Source organism: Globicephala melas, chromosome 19 (genome assembly GCF_963455315.2).
Source record: "Globicephala melas chromosome 19, mGloMel1.2, whole genome shotgun sequence".
In the NCBI taxonomy this organism is placed as follows: Eukaryota; Metazoa; Chordata; class Mammalia; order Artiodactyla; family Delphinidae; genus Globicephala; species Globicephala melas.
The window spans coordinates 8,843,579-8,868,489 of NC_083332.1; the positions used below are offsets into that span (position 1 = coordinate 8,843,579).

Genomic DNA, 24,911 nt, shown 5'->3' on the forward strand with positions numbered 1-24,911 from the left:
ACTTTGCTGTACAGCAGTAATTAACACAACATTGTAAATCCACTATATTTCAATAAAAAATAAAAATAAATAAAAATAAAATAAAAGCAAATACTTCACACACACACACAAAATGATCCCATTGCCCCAACTGTAAGAAAAAGGAGAAATAAAAGGATAGGAATTTAAAATATACATTTCAATATGCGAATGTGCGGGGCCACCTTCCTAGAACCCGAGGAGGGAGACAAACATTTACACCGGAAACATAGGCAGCTCCTAACGCGTCTGTAAACATGCGGTTTAGGTGTTGAATTACCAAGAACCAGGTGGAACGTGGTTTTCTGATATTGTTGACAATCCTTGGCCAAGTTTCAAACAAAACACAAGCTTCCCTCATCTTACGTGGTAGTTGCACTTCCTGGAAAAGTCAGAACCTACGAAAACCATCTAAAAAGACTTTGTGTTTGCCTAAGGAGAGTTAGGTTCTAGGCTCAGATCATTCTTAACCAGGTTTTTCCAAGTAAGGCTAAAATTTCGTTAGTTTGCACTAGTGTGGATGGGCTGGTTGTTAAAGTATTGAAATACTTCTGGCTGGTGAATAGTATAAGAGTGAGTGAGAAAGTGTAAAATTCAATAATACATATTGCGATAAATTAGTTCAAGTTAGTTGTTGTGATGGGTTTTCTGTCATCCCATTACTTAGTTGGTAATAAACATATTGAATAGACAAAACTATTAGACAATATTTTAAGGGCTAGAAAAGTTTCAGACGTAATTGCTGTTAGTTCAGGAACAGCAAAGAGAGGAGAAAAACACCAAAACACTGCAGTTGCTGCTAAGAGAAATTCTTTATCTATTGAGATCTCAAGTCCTAAGGATTCTCAATTTAATGGGAAGTTGCTAAAAGCATTTGATGCGGTTCCCTTATCAAACCACAGCTAAGACAAGGTTATTTTAAATATACATATGTACATATATAACATGTTATTTTATGTATATACGTATATACAGCTGTGCCAATCAAGAAATCACACCAACAATTTCTAAATGAAACAAAACCATTACAATAATTTACGAGTGATTTGAGCTTCAACTTACGTTCTTGGCAACACCTTAAAGAAATATGTATATATAGATAGCTAATATTGATTATTTTGAGAATTAAAAAAGATTTTAAGATGTGATGCAGATATTGATTTATGTATTTATACATTTATACATATACAAGGGACCCTGCTTCATTGTGTGGAGGTGCCCTGCATATATTATAAGACATCTCCATCCCTGGGCCGTGCCTTCCACCAGCCAAGAGCACGGTCCGATCACAGCAATAACCCAAATCATCCCCATGTTTCCAGAATGTTCCCTGGGAACCCAACAGACTGCGAGCCGTTGGCAGGTTCAGTGGTTAAAAACAGAGGCTGCGTTGTAAGTCAGGCTTCGTATGTCTGAGCCTCAGGAGTCTGGGCCAAATCGGCATTTATCTTCTCTTGCTGGTGTGCGAAGCTCCCTCCTCCAAGGGCTTCACGCTTCTGCAATGTCACCAATCCCCGCCACCCATTCAATGGAGCAGTGACTTGCCTAAGGTCACAAAGAAAGTAAGTAGCCAAGCCAGGAGCCACACCCAGCCCTGACTCCCGACCCCTTTACCACCCAAGTGCCTCACAGCACCCCTGTGGGGCGAGGGTCACCATTAGCCCTGTTTCCCAGGTGCAAAGGCAAGGTGAAGAGAGCCAGAGTCACTGGTGGCCCAAGTTCACAGTGGGATTTGGATTTGAAGCATTTGGATTTGAACCCAGGCCTCTCCCACTTCAGAGCCTGTGGTCTCAAAGCCAGGTGCATACACCCAAGGGGTGTGCGGGACAAGTCACTGGGATGAGGCTGGTAATCAAAACCCTCTCTATTTATTTTTAATTTTAAAATGGAATAATTTAAGCCTTATGACTAATATACAGAATGCTAGTAGCACCTGGATATAAGTTATAAATAAATCTACCTATTGGAGGTACATGCCCAAACAGTATTTCCTCTTAGGTGCACGATCACAAGAGGAAGGCTGCTGTCGCTTTACCTGCTAAGCCGTGTGGCTTCCCAAAGCCCCCCTGGGGTACTATCGCCAGAGAGGGGCATAGCAGGCAACGGCAATGCAGGCTACAGACGGACAGCCTGGGTTCAAGGCCCCTCTCTGACACTTCCCAAGCTGTCTGACTTTGGACAAGTGGCTTTACCATTCTGGCCTGCTTCCTCGTCTGTGAAATCAAAATAACAGCAGCTCTCACCTCAGAGGGGCAAGGTGAGGGATAAGCCAGTTACTCCGTGTGAAATACTGAGAACGATGCCTGACACACACTAAGTGCTCAGTAAATGTGAGCTAGGATTATTGTTTACCCCACCTTGCGAGTGGCTAACAGGTGCAGAGGGCTAAAATAATGAGGTAACAGTTAAATGGAGGGGGCCGGGATCCAGAACCCGGTTCTTAACCACAGCCACACCTCAGAGCCTGTTTGCTTCTCTGCAAGATGGGGTTACGAGCAGCATGCACCTCACGGCGCTCTCCCAGGAGGGAAGGAGGTCGTTTTCAGAAAGAAGGGGATTTAGTCATCCTGTCCTGCCAGGCACAGGAGGCTAGAGGGAAGACCAAAGGCTCAAGAGACGTGAAAGCCGTGGAACAGAGGTCCCGGGCTTACATTCGCCTTGGCCCCCAAGGTAGGACAAGGGCGCCCTCTAGTGGCAGAAGCAACTCCAACGGCCAAGTGTCCTGGGGCTCTTTGTGTGCTAGACCCTGAAGGCACACACTGAATCCTGGAGGAAACCGAGGCGCAGAGAAATTGGGACGCAGCAGTCTGGCCCCAGAACCTACACTCTTTCTCCCTCTCTTTCCAAAACTCTGCCCCAGCCCTGGAGCCCCGGTTCTGGAAATTTGGGGCAGGGCACGCCTTTGAGGTCCCGGGCTGTGCTGGGCCCAGCAAGGTGGCTTGGCATCCCTGGCTTGCCCACCAAACGCCAGCAGCACCAAGACAAAGGACAATGAATGCCCTGTGCCTGAATGTGCTCCTGACTCCAAGATCAGGCGCTGGAGCTTCAGCTGCTTCCTGCCAAACTCAGGAGTGCTGGGTTGGGGTATTCGGGGTTCTCGATGACCCCGGGGCCGAACTTGAGCTCCAGGAAGCGGCGGTAGTTGTTAGGTGCCTGCGCCACGAAGCCGGCAAAGGGCAGGGGCACGAGAGGCTGCAGGAAGTGTTCGGGGAACTCGACATCCTGCCGGTGGTCCAGCCACGTGTCCTTCGTCATGACCCCGTTTCGAGGGTAGAAGGGCCACAGGTCCACGTGCAGGTGGTTGCTCTCGCTGTACTGCACGCGGAAGAAGTCGCCCTCCACAGCCTTCTCCCACACGAAGCCGCGCTCATCCACCACCGAGCCCGCCTCGGCACCCCGCAGCTGCTCGCAGTTGCCCACGTCCTCCAGGTAGATGCCCAGGTCCACGTCGTAGTCCCACGGGATAATGTCCCCGTGGCGGGCCGCCCCCAGCAGCGAGCCACCCTCCAGCCAGTAGCGCACGCCGGCCGCCTCCAGCACGCCCACCACGTAGCGGGCCGTCTCGCGCAGCGCACGCAGGCAGCACGGGGGTGTCCAGCGCTCCTCGTACAGGTAGGCCGGCGTGTCGCCCACCACTGTCCCGAAGCAGCGCGGGGTCTCCTTGTTGCATCCGAACCACTCGAGCCGCCCGCCCTCCCAGCTCACCAGGCGGATGCCCAGCGCCCGCAGCAGCGCCGCCCGCCGCGCCCGCCCCTCGCGCTCCGCCTTCCAGCGCGCGTGGGCCGTGGTCAGCGGGGGCTGGCGCGCCCTGGCGAAGGGCAGGTCCAGCAGCTGCACCGTCCAGCCGCGGAGGGCGGTCTGCAGGAAGAGGCCGGTGCCCACGGGCCGGGCCAGGGGCGCCGAGAGGTTGAAGAGGTCGCGGGCGCGCAGGAGAACCACGGCGTCCCCGTCCAGGGCGTCGCAGCGGGGTGCGGAGGGTGCCGGGCCGTAGCGCGCCGTCCACTCCCGCAGGCTGACGTTCAGGGCCAGGCACCGGGCAGGGTTGGCCGAAGCAACGGGAGCGGCCACCAGGCGTGCGCCTCCCGCTCGCAGCACCTCAGCCATGCGCTTCAGCTGGCCCGGTGCCTCGGCCCTCGCCCCGTCAGGCACCAGGGCCACGTACTCGGTGGCCACGTAGGTCTCAGGGCGCGAGGCTGCAGCGGGCCGGTCCAGGGCGGGCTGGAGCAGCGCCAGGCGAACGCTGGGGATGCGGGGCAGGGCGAGAGGCGGGTAGGGGAGCGTATCGGCTGCCACCACCACCGGCTGGGCTGGGTCCTGCTGCAGGAAGGAGTCCACCAGCTCTGGCACCGCGTTGTCAAAGGCCTCGAACTCCCGCACCAAGATGGTGACCCGGGGGCCGGAGGCAGATCCACGGCGGGAGCCCCTGGCCGGGGAGTACCTGGGCTGGTGCTGCAGCCACGAGACATAGAACAGGACCAAGAGGTTGAGGGTGATGGCGGCTGCCAGAGCAGCCTGGCAGCGGGTGAGCCGCATGGGGCTGAAGTCAGGCCCTTAGCTGGGCTTCCCGGGTATCCTGGGGAGCGGGGATGAAAGGGGAGACTGGAGCTGGTTGTCAGAAACCCCCCCACCCATCCTCAGCCTTGTCTTCCTGTCCCAGCCTTTTCCTTATTTGGTTTCACTTCCGACATTTCCTCCTCCAGGAAGCCCTCCCTGATGCCAGGCTGGGTCATGCAAACCCCTCTGGGCTCCTTCAGACCCCTGGGTTCCCCGACTCTAGCCTACCACTCTAATTCATTAGTGAGTAGGGCCCAGTCTGTGTGAGGGCAGGTCCTGAGCCTGTCTTGGTCACTGTTGGGTCCCCAAGGCTACTCAGCACAGAGCCAGGTACACATTAGATGCTCAGGAAGTTTTTAACCAATGAATCACCTTCCCTTCTTCCTTGTTCAGTCTCACCCTTTTATTCATTGTCAACTTCTCATTCAGATTCGGGTTCAGTTATAAATGCCCAGACCCCATTCATTCCCTGCTCTCACCCCTGATCTCTTCTTCCCTTCCCCGCACCCCCCACCCCCACCCTGGCCTCGGGGTCAGAACCTTGGCCACCAAGCCCCTCCCCTGCTGCCTCCTTCTCACTTCCTCAAATCCTCTGCCATCTGGCCATCTCTTTCCTGATGGTCAGCCAGATGTTTTTGGTTTTGCAAGGAAAGCTAGAAATGTTTTCTTAAATCATAGAATTATTCCAGTTTGTAATGTTGGCCACTAATTAATTTTTTTTTAATGGAATGGGTCAAACTCAGACAAACAGGAAGTAGATGGTGGTTGCCAGGGGCTGTGAGGAGGCAGAAATGGGGAGTTGTTGTTTAATGGGTATAGAGTTCCAGTTTTGCAAGATGAAAAAGTTCTGGAGACTGTTTGCACAATAATATGAATATACTTAACACTACTGAACTATACACTTGAAAACTGTTAAGGTGACAAATTTTGTTATGTGTATTTTATCACAAGTAAAAAAATCTTTTTTTTTTTTTTTTTTTTGAAGTACAGTGGGCTGCATCCAAAGAGGCTGTGCTCCCTCCATAGGGCACCTCCACCTCTATTCATGGGCCACATTCCTAAGCAACCCCCAGGTGGCGCTGTCTCCATGTCCCCATCACAACTTGAAGATGTGGCTGGTCTCCAGCACAGAAGGAATAACTAACTCTCTCTTCTGAGCAGATACTAAAGTTTCCCCATGAAGGATCTTCATAGGTTCTGCCCCTCCCGGAGAGGGGGACGTCAGAGACCCCGCTAATCTTCCTACCTCCTAAATACTTCTGACCCCCCTCCTCCCCATTCCCACAGCTCTCCCTTCAACCCTGGTTCACCCAGATCCCCACCCAGCCTCCCACAGTCTCCTAAGTCCCCTCCTCGTGGCAGCCAGAGGGGTCTGCATAAAGCACAAATCTGACCTCTCCCTCTCTCGCTCAGAATCTGCCATGGCTCCCTAGTGCCCTGGGGAGAAAGTCTAAGTTTCTTACAAAGTCCCACCAGGCCTCGTATGACCTGGCCCTTGCCTGCCACCATTCCAGCCCCATCTCCTGCCATGCATCCTCGAACTCTGTGCCTAAGCCATCTTGGACTTTTCTTCAAACAGATCTTATTTCTAAACCTTTGTGTATCCTGTTCCTCCTGCCTAGAAGAGTCTCCTCTCGATCACCCCTTCTCCCCGTGCCTCTTTTCTCCTGGAGAACTCACTTATGCTCAGGCTTTAGCTCAGATGGCCCCTCCTCCAGGAAGCCCTCCCTGAACCACAGTCTGAGTCAGAAGTCCCCTCTGGGCTCCCGGAACCCCTGGGCTACCTGTTCTGGTTTGGCACTGTCTGGGGATGGCTCTGTCTGCCCCACTAGACTGTGAGCCCCAGGAGGGTAGAGCCAGGACTGTCTCAATCACCACTGTGTTCCTCCCACACGACTGGGCACTGAAAATACACTTGGTGAAAAGATGATGACTGGGGGCAGGGGTTTTGTGTGTCTGTAAAGCCCACTCAGGTCCCCAGGGCCAAATTCTGCACTGTGGCCATGCACCTGGGGCCCTGCCCTGGTCTCCCTGTCTCCTCTCTCTCTCTCTCCCCCTCCAGAAACGCCCTCTCATCCCTCTTCACCCATCCCAGGCCTGCTTGCCCTTCTCTGACCCAACTCAGATGGCACTTAAGAGTCTGAGTTGCACTTTCGGAGTGACTTGTTATTCTTCAGAACCTTGGAACTGCCTTCTGGACCTGCGATCAATCCCTCCTTCCTTCCATCATTCCAGGTTGTGGAACTCCTACAACATACCACGCACTGTCCTAGGCCCTGGGGAAACAGCCGTGGACACACAACACACAGAGAAAGACAATACCACTGAGCTTAGGCAATTCACATTCCTGTGGGGGGGGGGAGGAGCCATGGGGACCACAGAATCTTCGGGGTCTTAAAAATCTTAGAATTTTAGCGCTCAGGTACACAGAAACAGAGAAGAGAGCTTTAGATGGTTTCAGAGTCTTCTAACAATTCTGAAGAGACCTTCCTCCTGCTTCGGCCTTGTCTCCTATGGTCTGTGCCCCACTCAGAGCCCAGAAAGATCCTGTTCAATCTTCAGTTAGATTCTGTCCTGCGTCTGCTCAAGCCTTCTGTGGCTCGAGACTCACTCAAAGGAAAAGCCAAAGTCTTCGCTGGGACCCACAAGGCTCCATGCGATCCCCCCACCCTCTCCCACTTGTCCGCTCAGCTGCAGCCACGTGGGCCACCAAACACCATTCTCCAAATACACCCAGGAGACCCCAGCTGTGGCACTGGCTGTCCCCTCTGCCTGGATGCTCTCCCCCAGGTAGCAGCTGCATGCCTTTTCCCCTGGCTTTCAGGTCTTTGCTCAAATATCACCTATCCAGTGATCCCTTCCTTTGGCCACCCTACTTAAAAATGCCTCTCCCTATCACCCACATACTTCCTATGTCCCATCCCTGGGCTACTCTCCTCCCCTAGTAGTTCTCACGTAGATTTTACTTATCTTGTCTCTTGTTTTGTCTGTTTTGTTCCCTGCTGTACACCCAGAACATGGCTCGGTACCTGGCACACAGCAGGTGCTCAATAAATGTGTGTGGAATGAATGACTGACTCCTGTTATTCAGACGGGGAACCTGCGGCGCAGAGAGAGGAAGGCCAAGGGAGCGGAACCCAGGTCTCCGCCCCCGGAACCTGGTTCTCAGCACGCGCTATCTGGCTGACTCTGGGCCAGGAGGTGCCCAAAAGGACAGAGGACAGAAGCCAGTTTCTCAGAGACCAGCAGGTATGACAGCCAGCTGAGGAGGTGAGGGAACCAGAGTAGAGAGAGAGAGGAATCACCTAGTACCCTGACAAGGTCAGTCTTGGCTTCCCCAGCTGTAAGGACTCAAAACTCCTTCACTGGGGCAAAGTGGATGAAACGATGGTTTTGAAGGATCATAATAATATCAACAATTCTAGCTGCTCTTGATGTGCCAGTTCCTGTTCTAAGCTTTTTACCGATCTTAACTTGTTTAATCTTCACATTATGATCACATTTAAAGATGAGGAAACTGAGGCACAGACAGGTGCAGTCACTTGCCCAAGGTCACACAGTTGGGAAGTGGTGGACCTGGGATTTGACCGGGAAGCTGGCTCCAGTGTTGTGATTTTAGCCAATAAACTCTGCTGTCTCTTTTGGGTCCACAAAGACAGTCCAACTTTCAACCCATCTTCAGTGAGATAACCCCTTTCCCTTGCCCTCACTTGACAGGTGCTTTCAAAGCTGAATATGAACATTAATTAATTAATTCAACTCATTAACTCAACAAACATATATTTATTGAGTGCCCTCTGTGTTCTGGGGACACGGGGTGAACCAGGCAGTGGTTGGGCAGGCCCTCCAGAGGTAGGAAGACAGACAAAATCCCTGCAAACAACTTACAGATAGAGCAGGAAACCATCAGGGAGCATGAGAGAGAAAAGGTGGTCAGGGGAGGAGAGGACAGTTAAGCTGAGACTCTGTCTCTCCATTGCCCACAAAACAAGGTAAGTGGATCCACATTCACTTCAGGCTAGACTTCACCTGGCCTGAGCCTCAGTTGCTGCATCTGTAGAATGGGAATGTGATGGATAGAGAAAATGAGTGATGTGTGGAAAAACCTTTGGGGACAAGGGCAGTTCCCACGTGAGTGCAGGTGACACTGAGGGGCTTCTTACCTCCTAGGTTGCAGGCTGAGGGAGCTCCAGGCGGGCAGTTCCAGCCCAGCTCAGCTGCACTGCTGAGGGAAGGAGAAACCAGAAAACCCCAAATCAGCCAATTTCACACAATAGAGCACAATTTCATTTTACCTAAAAAAGTGGCAACGAGAAGGTCAAGGAATCGTTTCTCTTGAAATCTCATAAGCTCAGGGACCACCTGAAGCATCTGTGAAGGGAAGGAGTGAAGGGAAGGATGTCATAGCAACCTATAACCATCCCTTCTTTCATAAATGTGTCCAGAAAGGTAAGGTTAGAAGTGACAGAAGGTGTTACCATGACAACCCCTTTCCTAGACACACTCCATCCTGAGAGACAATCCTAAAATGTCCTGTATCTTGGTGGGCCTGGTTCCTAGGGTCACTGGAAGGGGGACTGCCCCCATTACCATAGTAACCAGGACTTGGCTTTGCTTTTTTCTTACCTCCCTGGGGATGGTCCGGGCCTTGTAACCATAGCGACTACTCCTCAGCAGAGCATCTCCTCTAAATAAAAACACCTGGTTGGTTTGGTCCACAGACCTCCCACTGATGGGAAAGGGGGAGATGGATGGTTACCATGGTAATGCCAATTGGGTGGCTGGGCGGAGGGATTGGGAAAGAGATGTTTCCCTCAGCAGTGTCCTTGGGGCTGGGGTCCTTTCTACCTGAGTGCTAGGTGAGGTTGCCATAGTAACCAATGAGGGTAGGGGTATAAGGACCACCAGGGACTTGGGTTACCTTAGCAACCTCTTCCTGGTGCAGGGCCAAGACAGGTTTGGAGCTCCATAACCACAAAGGTGGAGGGGAGGGGAGGCTAAGGGTGTTCCCGACTGGGAAGAGTTACCATGACAACCGACCTGGGCCAGGAATCAGGATGGGGCCATTGCTGAAACCACCGTTGGTGGTCGCTCTGTCTCTGAAAGAGTGACAGTGATTGTCGAGGAGAATGGTGTTTGGGTATGGAGAGGACTAGAGTCTTTCTTTGGGGTGAAGCATGAGGAGGGGGGCAGAAAGCGGCCCCTCCTTAAGTCCCGCGCTTCCCAAAGGCAACCCTCGCGCCGGGCCTGGGTCGCATTTGCCCTCCTTCGGGCGCGCGCCCCGCCCCGCCCCGCCCCTTCCCCCCCACGCGCGCGCCTTCGGGGTCGACCCGGGTGGGCGAGGCGCGCGTCCGACTTCTTTCCCGTCACCGGCCCCCCCGGCCCCCACCAAGCGCGCGCGCGAGACTGTTGGCGCGGCCGCGCAGGCGCGCGAGGCACAGCGGGCGCGCGGGCCGGCCCCGGGGCCTCCATGATGGAGGAGCGAGCGGCCGCCGCGGTCGCCGCCGCCGCCTCCTCCTGCCGCCCGCTCGGCTCCGGCGCGGGCCCCGGCCCGACGGGGGCGGCCCCGGTTTCTGCCCCCGCCCCCGGTCCCGGCCCGGCTGCTAAGGGAGGCGGCGGTGGAGGGAGCCCCGGCCCCACGGCGGGACCGGAGCCCCTGAGCCTGCCCGGGATCCTACACTTTATCCAGCACGAGTGGGCGCGCTTCGAAGCGGAGAAGGCCCGCTGGGAGGCCGAGCGCGCCGAGTTGCAGGTGAGTACCGCCCCGGGACCCCCGACCCCCCGCCCGGCCCGGCCCGGCCCGGCCCGGCCTCACCCGCCGCCGCCGCCGCCGCCATCTTGGAGCAATGGCCGCCGGGACGGCCGGGGGGGCGGGTAGGGGACCGCGACCGGCCCCGAGACGGAGTGAGGGGCCGTCCGAGGGGGATCCTAAGGGCACCCGGGCAGGTGGAGGCGGGAGGGGGGCCCAGGGCCGGGAGGGCCCGACCGCGGCCGCCGAGAGAAGGGGCGCAGGGGAGCAGAACTGGCTGTAAGTGGGAGTGGGAGTGAACGGACCGGCAGAAGGGTTCCTGAGAGAGTGGCCTCGGGGCCCCGAGGGGACCCCAAGAGAACTCAGCAAAGGGTGATGAGAGAGGATGGAGGAGTCTTGTATGCGAGTGAGCAAAAAGCTCCAAGGGTGCCGAGGGACTCCCACTCCGTCCCCGACCAGGTGCGCGTTGGAGGTGGAGCCCGCTGGGCCCCGGGTGGGAGAGAGGGGGAGTCGGGGGAACTTGGGATCCGTTGGGGGCGAGAGCGGGTCGGGGCGGGTAACCCGGGTGAGTCGGAAGAGGAAGTCAGGGAGCTCGGGACGGGTGTGTTTCGGAGCGTTTGGACAGGAGGGACTGAAAGACGGCTGTGTTGAGGACTCGGGGGATGAGAGCAAGGTGTCGGGGGGGCGTCCCCGATGAAGATGTGTGCCCTCCTCTCTGAGGAGGAAACTTTGGGGAGCCCTGGCAGGCGTGGCTTCGGAGGGCACGGGAGGGGGTCCCTGGGTCGGAAGCACGGACGGGGCCAGGACGTGCCCCAAGAACCTGTGTTGGAAGAGCCTGAGAGCCGAAACTCTTTGGGGGTGTGGAGGAGTGGGGACCCCCGCCCTGAGATGGGAAGTGTGTAGGAAGTCGGATGGAGAACCCCGAACTGGAGTGGGGGAGGGTCAAACATGTCCAGCTGTGGAAATGGGAGGCGGGATGGAGAATGTGAGGAGGAATCCGGGGGACCTGAGGGATGGCAGGGGGCGCATTTTGTAGAGCAGGAAGGCAGCCAGAGGAAGCATCTCAGAAGGATCCTGGGGGAAGGTGTTTGTGGAAGTTTCTGGGAAAGGACCCTATGGTTTGTCGAGTAGCTTGGGGGAGGGATGTGCCCTCGGATGATGACTGGAAGAGGCTGAGGCTGGACTGGGTTTTGTGACCTTGAGAAGTGTGGGTCGATTGGCAGAGTGTCATGAGCCTGGGTATCAAGAGTTGTGAGGATTTGAAGGGTCCCTGGGCTGGGGCGTTATTAGCAGAAGTCAGTACCTGCTTCTGGCAGCTCGTCTTTCCCCTTCCGATTTGCTATTTCCTATCTAGTTGAGGTGGGGACCCAAGTAAATACCGGCTTAGAATTTTGTCCTTAGGATGAATAAAGAGAGCATCCCGCAATTCTCCCACCCCAATAGGGATCTTAGCTGTGTGGTGGCAGAGGCTTGGGGTTGGGGTGGGAGAGAAATCCTTATGTAAGTACCCCTTGCTTTGGTGTCCCATGGTGTCCCATCTCTACTTACAGAACTCTTCCCCAGGGTACATCTTATTAGATCTTCTCAGTATCCCGTTATGGAGGCAGAGCCAATGGCATTGCCCTCACTTAGCAATCATGATAGCAGCTGCTGTTTGTTGAGCACATATTATGTGCCAGGCACTGTATTAGGCACTTCAGATACATGGTATCATTTAATCCTTGCAACATTCTGGGAGGGTAAGTGATATTATTCCTCCTCCACCACCACCCCCTTTTTTTTTTTAATAATCAGAAGAGGAAATGGAGGCATTGAGAAGGTCAGTGATTTATCTAGGGTCACAGCCTGTGGGTGGCAGGGGTGGTCTGTGGGCTTTCAAGCCCATGTATTATACCTCTCTGACGCCCAGGACAGATGAGAAGCCTGTTCCAAGGAAACCCAGTGGCCTCCCCAGGATCATCCGGCGCTTGTAACAGACCAGTGTACCCTACAGCACTCACCACCCCGCTTCCTCATCTTTGAGACAAACAAAAGATGTGTCTGTTCCCGCATTTGGTGGTCCTTCTTGGCGTTTGAGAGGAAGTTGTGGATAGCACCCAGTTAGGCTCTCCTTTGTCTAGGCTCCAGCATTTCTTACTTTGTACCTTTATTTTCTTTTGTTCTGTTACATTAGTAAAAATGCAAAGATCTCAGAAGCGTCAGAGTGTATAGACGTGAATACGCGCGTGTGCGCGCAAGTGAACAGGGAAAGTCCGCCAACTGTTATTGCTATGAAAGTAATTCACCTCTGTGTGTAATATATGAGATCATACTACATGTATCATTCGGTGACTTTTCTATCCCACATACTCATGTGTCTTTGTGTTCCTTTCATATCAGCAGGGAGAGGTCTTATTATTTTTGAAAACTCCATTCCACCGGTGTCTGTACCGTAGCTCGTTTAGTTTGAGCCCTTTTGCTGAACTTTTAGGTTGCTTCCCGTTTCTGCCTGTGGGAAATGGCTGCAGTGAATGTCCCTGTGTTCCCCTGTGAGTATACAGCAGAATAGATGGGTGGAATGGTAGAATAGATGTGTTTATAAAGGGGTGATTAGTTGTGCCAAGTTGCCCCACATTTACACTCCCAGCAGCAGCACCCCTTTTTATACACTTCTGCTCGAGCCCTTATCACTTAGGGAGGTGTGACTTCTCCTGTGAGATCCTTTAAGGCCTGGACTGCGTCAGATTTTTCTGATAAACTCTGAATACCTTTTCTCCAAGTAGCTGCGTGCAGCTGCTCCTGGCACAGCACCCACGTGCAGTCAGCATGTGGGGAGCGGCAGAAAAGGCAGCCTCTCGTGAGGTCCTGCCAGGAGGCGCCCGAAGATGGGAGCAAGGAGGTGGCATCGACGTGGTCTGATAGTAAGCAGGACTTTGCCAGGTAGGGGAATTCCCAGAAGGAGGTGGTGTGGTTTCTGCCCTTCAGAAACTTCCAGGCTAATAGAGAAGGCTGGTTTGTGCAGGAGGTTACAGAGAACTGTACACACTGACGCAGTTGAGTCTTTGATTGCGTGGCTCTGCCCACGATCTCTGGTACTTCTGCAAAGGGGAGCAAGCTCTTTGAGGAAGAGAGGAACCTTGGGGGCGGGGCCTGAACTGGACATTCATATAGGAGCAGCTGGTGGAGAAGGTATGGAGCTGGCCCGTCTCTACTGCCAGCCTCACAAAGGGCTCTGGTGGATCCATGGGGACTCAACCCTGCCAGGGGCCCCCAGACCCTGGGGAGGACGAGTGGAGTGCAGGAGATGCAGGGCCAGATGGGACTGAGCTGGGACGGGGAGCGGGCTGGGACAAAAAGGTTGGGGTACAGAGAGTCATCAGCGGCCCCTCGGAGGACTGAGATGCTCAGGCCCCTCCGGAAGCTTTTTCCATGCCGCCTGGGTGGAAAGGGAACAGCCGGAGGAGAGGCGGCGGCCCTGTCTCAGAGTGGCAGTGGGTGGATGTGGTGGGTAGAAAACTTCCAGATCCCAGCCTTACCTGCCAACAGATCAGACAGCCGCGGCTGCTGGTGTTTGCGGGGTGGGAGGGACTGGCCACCAGCACTTCCCCTCTCCGTGGTATTCCACCAACTCGGGACACTTCAGCCACATGTTTCTGGTTCTCTTTTTTACCTTCTTTGCCAGAGGAACTGGGAAGAGGCCCACAGAGCAAAGTGAGATTATTTTTGACCGCGGCACATGGCATGCAGGATCTTAGTTCCCCGATCGATCAGGGATCAAACACGTGTCCCATGCAGTGGAAGCGCAGAGTCCTAATCACTGGACAGCCAGGGAAGTCCCCCAGAGTGAGATTCTTGCATCATCATTAGGAGAAGGGAAATCAGGGCTTGCTGTGGGGCAAGGGGGGTGCGGGAGGCTGAGCCGGTGTGAGGTCTGACCCTGCTTTCTGCCCCTCCCCCACTTTCTTCCCCCGCAGGTGAGGGCCACCTCCTTGTTAACTTAAATCCACTCGTTGCCCCCCTGCCTGATCCTAGTCTGGGCCCCTGTCATTTCTCCCTGGGATTCCTGGGATTGCTTCCTTCTGTGACTGGTCTCTCGGCCTTTAGCTTTGCCTTCCCCTCGCCCCCTGCAGCTATCATTTCTCCACATTCTAGCTTGCGGAATTACCTTTGTAAGATGTAAATCTGATTATATCTCTTCTCTGCTTAAAAAACCCTTCCGTAGCTTCCCCTGTGCTCTTAGGATGAATTTCAGACTTGCTCACATGGTCTGCGATCCTTTGTCAGGCCTGCAGGCTTCTCTGATTTTCCTCACTAACCCTTTTACACATTCGGATGCAGGCATACTGGCCTTTGTAGAGTTCCTTAAGCCCACGTTGCCACCCTTATCTCTGGCCTCGGCCCGCTAGATGCTCCAGCCCCTGGCCGACTGCTAATCAGCCTTCAGGTCTTAGCTGAACTGTCACTTCTTCACTCCAGAAGTGGGTTGGGTGTCCCTCCCATAACCACCTCTGCTCCCTCCCTGGGGTCCTAGTCATATCCTGTGTTAGTTGTGGCTGCTCTTGTCTGTCGCCTGAGCCAGACTGAGGGCTCTGCGGGGACAGGAGGCACTCGTCTTCTCCGTTCCTTCTCCAGCACCTCACATAGAACCTGGCCCGTCACAGGCGGTCACCAGTGTCAGATACTGAATGCATGTGGGCTCAGCAGGCCGCACAGGCACTGGGAAACAGAAGCTCATGGACGGAAGCCCAGAAGGGTGAGGGTACAGGGAGGCCGTGACCCCGGACTTGTATTTGGTGATCGACCTTTTCTTCTCTACCGCTCCCCCACCTTCTAACAACTCATGGACAGAGTAGACCTCAGGGTGACTGAGAAGGTATACAAAGGACAGAAATTCAACCTTCCAAGACATTGATCACGTATGAGGCCACCTGTCTGGCCTTAGTTGTTTATGTACATATATGTTGATTTAAAGTGTAGAAAGAAAAAAAGTATTGGGGGGAGTCCCTTTCTCTCAATGGACAGGTGAGGTTTCTTTTCCATAGCGTACCTGTGACGTGTATTTATTTGTTCGTTGTTTTTCCCACATCCTCCTCTAAAATATAAACCTCACATTGTTCAGTGCTGTATCCTCTGTCCACAACTGTATCTGATACGTAGTTGGGACTCAATAAACATTTGTGGAGTGAGTAAATGAATGAATGATACTTTTGTCATACACTAGTATACATATATGCCTGTTTATTTCTTCAAAAGGCAGTCTACCATTGCAGTTATGCCTGTGGGGTAAATTCCTTAGAAGTGGAACTGCTAGGACGAAAGGCATGTGCATTTAACACGTTTGTGGATATAGCCAGATTGCCCGCCCGGAAGGGTTTGTCAGTTCATGGCGCCACCAGTGGTGTCTGAGTGTGCCTGTTTCCCTGGCCGCCGGCGCACATTTGGTTCTCTACTAACCTGTGGGAGAGACCTGGTCCCTGGAGCAGGACGGGTGATAGGAGGCCTGTGGGCACAGGGCTGTGCTGTGCTCCAAGTGCTGGGGGCAGATAGGTCAGGGTCCTTTGAGCCCCAAGGCGAGGAAGAGGCGTGTTCACGGGCGTCTGAGAGGCCGCCAACAATGGACAGTCCTTGAACGCGAGGCTTTGGGAACGTTCACCGCCTGGAAAAGGTGTCTGGGGCGACTGGGGGCTTCTGGGGGAGCTGCTGAAGTTCTTCAATAAGCATTTGATGAGTGAGGATTGGCTTCAGGAAGATGCAGCTGCCTGTGGGGCAGGAGGCCTGTAAGCCACAGCCAGCTCTGCCCGATGGGCCTTAGGTCTCAGAGGGATCCTAGCTCTCTCAAAGAACTGGGCCCATTTCAAGACTCCAGAAGAACAGGCAGGGAGAATAAAAATAATAAGAGGTAGGGGCTGGCATTTGTTAGCCTTTCTTCTGTGCCAGGCTTTGGACTGAGAAGAACTTAACACGTGAGGGGAAACAGAGCCTCAGAGAGGGCCAGTGACCTGCCTAAGATCATGCAGCGAGTAAGTGGCCGAGCCAAGCCTGGAGCTCAGGCGGTCCTAGCCTGGAACAGAGGAGCCTTGGGGAGAAGCCAGGGAGGAGCCCTGCGCTCAGGGCTTTGGCACTGGGCTTCCGGAACCTGGTCAGGGGCCAAGATCCCGCCTCGAAGGCCGTTGACCCAGTGTCTCCAAAAGACCTGTTGACAGACCAGAGCAGACTGGGGCAGCCCATGCCAGCAGCCAGTGTGAAGTGGTTGGCAGGGGCCCTGGGTCGTGGCTGTGGCACGTCTCCCTCACCCTGGGCAGGCTCCAGTGGAAAGGTTGGTCCCCACCGTGGGGGTCGGGTGGGGAAGCTTTCGCGCTGCAGCGGGAGCTGAGCCGAGCCGCCCACTCTTGTCCCTAAACGCCAGAAGTAGCTTCCCACGCCTCCCAGAGACAGATGCTCTGGTAGGAGTAGTGGCACACCACCTCCACCAGCAACCTTAGGGACAGCACCTGCCTGAGTGGGGAGAGGAGGCGCCCAGGGCAGTTAATACCTCCCTGGCCCACCTCTTCCCCAGAGGTGGGGACCAAGTTAGGCCCAGGCTGTCCCTATTTAATTTCAGGGGTCAAGGGCTTTTCTTCAGTTGTTTCATTGCGGGTGACATGGAGACAGATCCAGCCGCCCTTTCACTGCTCCATGGAACTCTGGCTCAGGGTCTTCACGCCTGAAGAAGTGGCTGCTGTGTGTTGCTGTGGGGGCAGGGCTGGAGCTGATTGTCCCTGAGTGAGTGACACATGTCAGTGAGCCTGAGCCCTGCTGCCTTCCTGTCTCCCTCTCTCCCCACCGCAGGCTCAGGTGGCCTTCCTCCAGGGAGAAAGGAAGGGGCAAGAGAATCTCAAGACAGACCTGGTGCGGCGGATCAAGATGTTAGAATATGCACTGAAGCAGGAAAGGTGAGCCCAGCTGTCCCCCGTCCTGCCTTCAGGGATCAAGCCTTTGGGGTCAAGCGTTCTCTTCCCCATCACCCAGTCCTGCATGGTTCCAGGAGAGGGCGACAGAACAGGAAATAGTGGGTGGGATTCGGGGTAAACAACTGATAACAGTATTCATAGTGGTGGTGGCGGCCCGCTGCATGCCAAACACCATATATTCATTGTCTCATTTATCCCTTCCAGTGGCCTAATGGGTACAGGTGAGGCTTCCGGAGGGTGAGGACTTCTTCAAGGACTCTGGAGCTGGGATAGCAACCCAGTTTGCCTGACTCCAAAGAGTGGGCTCTTCACAGTGCCATCCGTGATGCCTCCTCCGCCCGGGCTGCTTCATAATCGGGCAGCTCAGCTTCAGAGGGAGGAGAGCTGATTAGAGAGGATCTGGGATCTGGGATTCCTGAGGTGGGGGCTGGCCCTGTCTACTCTTCCGTGTCTCTCACTGGTTATTCGCTTGATCTTTTAGGGCCAAATATCATAAATTGAAATTCGGGACAGACCTGAACCAGGGGGAGAAGAAACCAGAACTGTCGGAACAAGGTACCCACCCCCGATCCTCCCCTCTTGCCCCCTCCCAACAAAACCGAATGTGACAGAGGAAAGCTGAGATGGGCCATGTCTCTCTTACCGTGCTCCACAGAAAGCAGGCTCGGCCGGGGTGGGGAGGGGTTGGGTCTCAGTGTCCCTCCCCCGTAGGCTGCTCTGCCAGGTCCTGTGCTGGGCGCTCGGGAGTCTTGCCTGCTGTCCCTGTGTGAGGTAGACAGACACACAAGGCCCGACCATCTGCGCTCCTGGAAGGAGGCATCAGTTCATCGTCAGGGAAGTAGGGAAGGCACTCCAGGTAGAGGGAGGAGTGTAGTGGAGCACGGAGACCTGAAAGAGTGGTGTGTTCACGGGGTCGGGGCCTTCGAGGCCAGGCTGACAGTGATCATTGTTCTTCATGTTAGACTCCTCCAACCAGAGTGTGAGTTCCACCAGGGCAGGGGTTTTTGTCGACTGATGTAGTCCAGGCACCTAGCCGGGCACATAGTAGATGCCCGATAAATATTTGATGAATAAAACAAACATTGTCTCACTTAATCCTCACAACAATCCCAAGAGGTAGGTGCTGAGATTATTAACTTCGTTTCTCAGAAGAGGAAACTGAGGCTCAGGTAAACTAACCTGCTCAAGGCCACACAGCCGGGAAGCGGCAGAGCCAGGCTGGGACGCGGTCGAGTCTGCCCGTTCACTCAGAACTGAGCCCATTTCCCGTGTGGGAAAATAACATAAGCAGAGTCTGAGGATAGTCTGGGAATGGTTGGGGAAGTGACCCAGAGACTAGAGAGGAGGAGCACAGGGGCAGAGGGAGGCTTCAGACGCTCTCAGGAAGGGGCTCCAAGGACGATGGAGGAGGTGATGGGTGTGTGGTGGTGCCCTGACCAAGACAGCCCACCTCCCTTCTCTCCACCCTCCAGTCTCCAATGGCCCGGTGGAGTCGGTCACCCTGGAGAACAGCCCGCTGGTGTGGAAAGAGGGGCGGCAGCTTCTCCGACAGTGAGTGTGTGGAGGGCAGGGTGGAGGCTGGGGGGCGAGAACACATGTTTGGCTTGGGAGATAAGCCCGAAGACTCCACAGTCCTTCCTGTCCCCCTGGGGACCCTGAGCTGTCAGGATCCCTGCTGGCCACAGCTGTCACCCCGTTGGGGAGAGCAAGGGAAGACTCCCTGCAGGAGGCACGTGTGGAAAGCGACCCCAAGTGCCTCTGTGCCTTGGGTAATGTTTTTATTAAAGAGGTGTGCGTGTTTTAGAAAACTAGGGAAACATAGGGAAACAGAAAGAAAAGGATAAAAATCACTCATAATTCCACCACCCAAGGAATTTCATGCCCCTGTAAACATTTTGGCACATATGCTTTCTCTTCCGTGGATATGTATTTGTGCCTTTGTGTGTGTGTGTGTGTGTGTGTGTGTGTGTGTTTTATAAAAGCCGGGGCTCCCCCTTCGCAGTGTTTCATAATGCATTGCTTTTGCTAAGCGTTGTGAACATCTTCCCACTAAATTACTTACGTTGCATCATTTCAAGACCTATATAGTAGTCTGTCACGTGGATAATCATGACTTCCTGTGGCCAGTCTCTTCTTGTGTATTTCGTTGAAGGTGTTTTTTTCAGTAGACAGTGTGACAGACACCAGGAAGTTATTTGTCCATATCCTTGATTTCCTTAAGCTGAATATCTGGGAGTGCAATTGCTAGCTTAAAGGGTGTGCAAACAGTGACAACAGAAAGATCATCACAGGCGACGCTTGCCAGGGACCTGTTATGAGCCTGACACCGCGCTAAACGCTTTGCACTCAAGGATTCCTCACATAAACCCCCGTGTAGTGTAACTGCTAGCATTCCCCTCATTTTCACAGATGAAAAAACCAAGGGGCAGAGACGGTATCTGTTTATGGAAGGTCACAGCTAATCAGCAGAGGGTCTGAGGTGTGATCTCGGGCAGCCTGTCCCCAGAGCCCAACTCCTTCCGCACCACACTTTCCTGCCCCTCCACTGGTGGGGAGGGGAAGCGTTGGACACACACAGGCACCCGAGATGAGATAGCAGGCCAGACAGCAGGCTGAGGCAGGCGCTGTCTGATGTTCCCAAAGGGACAGGGTCAGGCTCAACAGAAGAGGCTCTGGAGGCGCCTCCTGAGGACCAGCATGGGACTCTTTGTCTCCAGTCTTTTGAAGCCACAGATATTTTCAGCTTTTAGACCAATCCCAGCTGGCTTCAGTTCTCGTAATTGCAGAAGTAATAAATGCTCATTCATAGAAGTGAGTAGAGTAAATGCCAGAAGTTCCTATTAATATCCCCAGTCTCGCTCTCCAGAGGTCACTGCTCTTAAGTTTAGTGTGTCTCTCTCTAGGCCTAGCGAGGGGCGTGATGAAGTGTGTGTGTGTGTGTGGTCTATACTTATATGCACATTCTTTTTTTCCCACAAACACTTGAATTGTAAGGAACACCTAACTTACAGTTTTTGTTGCACTGTTCATCATGGCCTCTTTCCTTGGCACTCTGCTCTGTTTATCTTGTGCATAGTGTCCCAGCAGTCATTTGCTCCCACAGTCCTCAGCAGCGGACGTGTAGTTTGGCCCCTGCGTTTTGGTTCACCCATATGTGCAGTGTCTCCGCGAGCATCTGTGACAGCACAGTGCCCGTGTACAAAGGCTTCCACTGGAAATAGTCTCAAAGGGGAAATGGTAAGGTCAGGGGTATGCTTCTTTGAAATTTTGATGTATAGTCTGAAGTTGCTCCTCCAAAAAGCCTGGCCTAATTTGCATCGGCCCCCCGCAGCGTATGAAGAAGCCACAAGGCGCCTGACCCGCCCTGGTTCTGCCTGCCCGCAGGTACCTGGAAGAGGTGGGCTACACCGACACCATCCTGGACATGCGGTCCAAGCGCGTGCGCTCTTTACTGGGCCGCTCGTTGGAGCTCAACGGGGCCATGGAGCCCAGCGAAGGGGGCCCCAGGGCCACGCCGGGCCCCGGGGGACTCAGCGGCGGCGAGTCGCTGCTGGTGAAACAGATCGAGGAGCAGATCAAGAGGTGAGCCCTTGGGTCTGGCGGGTGCATCCCTGTGTGCCTTCTGCATCCTGAGGAAGTCCGCCATGCTCTGGGGGCCGCTTCCTTCCTGCAGTGTATCGTGGGCTCCTCTGTCCCTTCCTTGTGCGGTGTCCAGGCTCTGTCTTGGGTTCCCCTCCCCTGGCGTTGCCTTGCTGCTGTTGTGCATCACAGCTCCCGCTGGCCCGGCCCCGCCGAGGCTCAGGCCTGTGTGCTCCCCAGGAAACACCGAGCCCCTGCTGAAGGCAGCCCCTGGGCCGCATGCCAGGACCGGGGGGTGAGGGGGGCACAACATGCGGTCTCCGCCCCCAGGGAGCTCTCATTCGTTCATTCTCTCATCAGTAATTGTAATTTGTCAAAATAAATAACTTAATGGGTGGTGACGTGAGGTGCTATGTAAAAGGCAGTGAGAAAGAGTGATGGGAGAAGTAGTACTGCTTCGGATGGGGTGACATTTGGGAAGAGAACTGCGTGGAGTGGAGGCTAAGCCACCCAAGCAGCTGGAATGAGAATGTTCTAGGCAGAGGGAACAGCAAGTGTAAAGGTTCCGGGATGGGAAGGGCCTGGAACGTTCGGGAGCAGCCACAGAGGCTGGTGTGGCTGCAGTGGCGTGAGCACGTGGGGGCTGTGGTCTGCGGTGCGCTGAGATCTCAGGAGTCAGATCAGAAGGAGCTTGGAGGCTGGGGTTGTGGGAAGCCAGTGGTTTCGAGCAGGGGTGTGACATCATCTGATATACTTGGTCTGCTTGGAGACGGAGAGGCTGACGGAGGGTCGGGCTGGGAGCCGGGAGGCCGGGTAGGAGATTCCTGCAGATGTCCAGGTAAGAAATGATGGACATCAGTAGTGGAGGGGTGAGAAGGGGTCCGCTTCTCGGTGGGTTTTTAGGCTGAGCCGACACTATTTAAAGGACTGCCTGTGGGGGGGAGAGGAAAAGAAATTAGGGGTGACTGAAGGGTGTGGTCTGAGAGCTGGGAGCAGTGCTGACCCAGATGGAGGAGACAAAGGGTGGGAGGGCTTCAAGGGGGCCGTTCAGGACGAGTGGAGTTTGAGGTGCCTGTTTGACCCCCAGCACGAGGGGTGGGGGCGCTTGACTCCTAAACGTACCTCCAGTTCACCAGCACACGGGTGGGTTTGGAAGCCACGGGACTCGGCGGTCACTGAGGCAGAGGGTGTCGATGGTGCCGAGAGGAGGTCCGAGGACCGAGCCCTGGGGGCGGTCCAGCAGAGGAGGCCAGGCCGAGGCAGCTAGTGAGCGGGAGGAGAGCCTGGGCGCAGCGTCCCGGAGGAGTGGCAGCCATCCACCCGGGCAGTTGACAAGAACTCTCTGGGGCATCAGTCCAGTGGCAGAAAAGGAGGCTGTTGGCATTTATCTGAACTTCAAATTCTACCCTCCTTTCTGCCCTGGAGTCAGGTTTGGAAAATAACCTCCTTCACTAAAACTTGTCATCCCGACGGAGCCGTTAAACAGCGGGCCGGGGTGGACAGGGGAGCGCCGTCTGTCAGTGGGGAGAGTGCAGGCTGTGAGGGGCCCGAGTGGCCGTGGAGTGGCTGGTTCCTCTTTCTTGCTGGGTCTGTCCCCGCCACTCACCTGCTCTGTGCTCGCCGTTGGAGCGGCCATGGGAACGGGAGCTGCTGAGTCAGTGGCGCTTGGTTGTCCAGCTCTCCTTCTGACTCAGCATATGCCAGGGCCGTGCCGTCAGGGTTGGGGGCTAGTCTGGGACTCAGGGAGGGTCAGAGCTCAGTGCGGGGTTGGGCCTGGTCTGTGGTCCCAGTGAGGGTTCCAGCTGGGGTGTGTCAGGCAGAGGCTGGGCTTGAAGCCCTGCGTGTGATCAGAGTCAAGGTTCCTCTGGGGTCAGGGTGGGCTTGGCACTCCTGAGAGCCGGGTCCAGGCTCTGGCCCCCGAGCCTCGGCGCTCTCCCATCTGAGCTTTGTCTCCTGGCAAGACTAATGCCCCCTCTGCCCCCCCTGTCGTGGGCAGGAATGCGGCCGGCAAAGACGGCAAAGAGCGCTTGGGTGGCTCAGTGCTGGAGCAGATTCCCTTCCTGCAGAGCTGCGAGGATGAGGACAGCGATGAGGACGATGAGCTGGACAGCGTGCAGCACAAGAAGCAGCGCGTGAAGGTGAGCACGGGAGCTCAAGGGGTGCCCCTCCTCCTTTCTGCAAGGGGGCCCTTGCTGTGTGTGCAGAGCAGAGCGCCTCTGTGAGTGCTCTGGGGCTGCCTCTGAGGACTGGTCTGTGTCCTGATCATGTCGCTTCCCTGGGTCCCCATCTCCTGTCCCGCCGTGCCATTGCCTCAGGTACCTTGGGAGGTGCCTAGGTCTGTTCTATCAGGGCCGGCCCCTTCTCCACCTGCACTTCCGTCATTCTCTCCATCCTCCTTCCTTGGGCTCAGATGTTCCCGAGAGGCCTTTCCTGAGTCTCCAGGTTAGGCCAGCTCTGAGACGCCCTCTCTTCTATGCTCTCCTTCTGGCCAGCCTGGCCGCAGTCGGACTTAGAAATGTTTTGGTGTGACTCTGCCTCTGTCTCCTGCAGTAGATTGTGCGCTCCACAAGGCAGGGACTGTGCGAGTCTTTTACTGTTCCCTCCCCAGCACCCTGAGGGAATGTGGCCAGGCCCAGGGCTCAGCCTGGAGCCAGGTCGGGGGACTCCAGGGGGGACTTCATAGGATGTGAGTGTCCAGTCTGCTGTTGGTGGCAGGACCGAGGCCCAGGGACACTGCCCGCAAGGTAGAGTCCACGTCTCAGCTTGGCCTGGAGATACAGCTCCCACCGCATTTCCCCCCACTCCTTAACTGCCAGAGCCCCATGCTCCCGCCATCCTGACGGTGCCGTCCTTACACGGGGCCGGCTCTCATCTGTCCAGTAGACATCCATGTGGGCCTCCACGGGCCAAGCTCTGTGCTGGCCGTGAGAACATGGAGACGCCGAGGTCCGGTCCCGGCGTGGAGGAGCTTGGGGCCAGTGCGGGCTTCTAGGTAGTCACAGGCAGAGGGACGTGCCACAGTGGATGCAGGGACACGTGCCCAGGAAGGGGAGCCTGTGGGAGACGGCCTCAGGGGCTTGCCTTGACCCGGCCTTCCCACCCGAGCTCTAGCCCTCCCTCCTCAGACTCACCTCAGACACCCCCCTCCTCCAGGAATCCTTGTCTGACTCGCCCTTGCTCCCCTTCCCCCCACAGGGTCAGGAGGCTCTTGTGGGCTCCCCCGTCCTGACCGGGACCATTCTGGGTCCTCCCTGTCTGGTGTCAGGTCTGTTCTGGCCTCAGCTCTATGTCCAGTGTCCCCGGCGTGGCTCAGCGCAGGGTCCCGCGCAGGTCAGGCACTCAGTGAACGCACTGAGGGGAATGGAATGCACAGAGCCGGCACACTGGTACTGGGGTTGCAGGAGAAGCAGGGTGTCACTGAGTCCGGGGTCTCTAAGCTTCTCCCCTGGTCCAGAACGCCTGGTCCCTCCTGCCCCCTGTTGGGATTTTCACTCCTTTTGCAGGTCTCGCCTCAGCCTCCTCTGGGAAACCTTCCCACTCCTCTCCGCTCCTCCCATCAGAAATGATCGCGTATTCCCTTCAGCCTTTGCGTCAGTCACCGCATCTGTCCCACATGCCCTGTCAGGTGGCTCATTATGTAGGGGTCCCATGCTTCCCCAAGCCCTCTGTCTCCACACAGCAGACCTTCAGTGACCAGACCCTGATTCAGAAGACCTGTCCGTGACTCCCAGAGTGGCCGTGGCCTGGCTCTGTAACTGTGGGCACGTGATTCTCTTTGTCTTGGCTTCAGTCTCAGGGACTAATAGTCCCTGTCGGGCTTCCCTGGTGGCGCAGTGGTTGAGAGTCCGCCTGCCGATGCAGGGGACACGGGTTTGTGCCCCGGTCCGGGAGGATCCCACATGCCGCGGAGCGGCTGGGCCCGTGAGCCATGGCCGCTGAGCCTGCGCGTCCGGAGCCTGTGCTCCGCAACGGGAGAGGCCACAACAGTGAGAGGCCCGCGTACGGCAAAAAAAAAAAAAAAATTAGTACCTGTCTCTGGTTTGTGGAATTAGTTAAAATGAGTTCATGCGTACAAAGCCCTT

The 24,911-nt window shown here is 55.3% G+C and overlaps 2 protein-coding genes across 14 annotated transcripts in view; one reads left to right on the top strand and one right to left on the bottom strand.

The window, feature by feature from the left end:
* On the bottom strand, positions 1–10,432 carry FKRP (fukutin related protein). Of its 11 annotated transcripts, none has more exons than XM_060289689.2 (5): positions 10,388–10,432; positions 9,613–9,671; positions 9,199–9,301; positions 8,736–8,797; positions 1–4,591 (listed from the first exon to the last, which is right to left on the bottom strand). In XM_060289689.2, the coding sequence occupies exon 5, from the start codon at positions 4,549–4,551 to the stop codon at positions 3,064–3,066; it is 1,488 nt and encodes a 495-aa protein (XP_060145672.1). In that variant the 5' UTR covers positions 4,552–4,591; positions 8,736–8,797; positions 9,199–9,301; positions 9,613–9,671; positions 10,388–10,432; the 3' UTR covers positions 1–3,063. The 11 variants fall into 11 exon arrangements, with proteins under 11 accessions (XP_060145672.1, XP_060145673.1, XP_060145674.1 ...); XM_060289690.2 differs by having other exon boundaries at positions 9,199–9,259; positions 10,388–10,426; XM_060289691.2 differs by lacking the exon at positions 9,613–9,671 and having other exon boundaries at positions 10,388–10,423.
* Positions 10,043–24,911, top strand: part of STRN4 (striatin 4) — a 25,670-nt gene continuing 10,801 nt past the window's right edge. For 2 of the 3 annotated variants that reach the window (XM_060289683.1, XM_060289684.1), the window contains exons 1-6: positions 10,043–10,324; positions 17,129–17,232; positions 17,732–17,805; positions 18,723–18,801; positions 20,635–20,832; positions 22,826–22,967. In XM_060289683.1, the coding sequence (XP_060145666.1) occupies positions 10,043–10,324; positions 17,129–17,232; positions 17,732–17,805; positions 18,723–18,801; positions 20,635–20,832; positions 22,826–22,967 (879 nt within the window). Of the gene's footprint in view, positions 10,325–10,581; positions 10,781–17,128; positions 17,233–17,731; positions 17,806–18,722; positions 18,802–20,634; positions 20,833–22,825; positions 22,968–24,911 lie in introns of those variants that run through there. The other variant, XM_060289685.2, reaches the window with a different exon arrangement.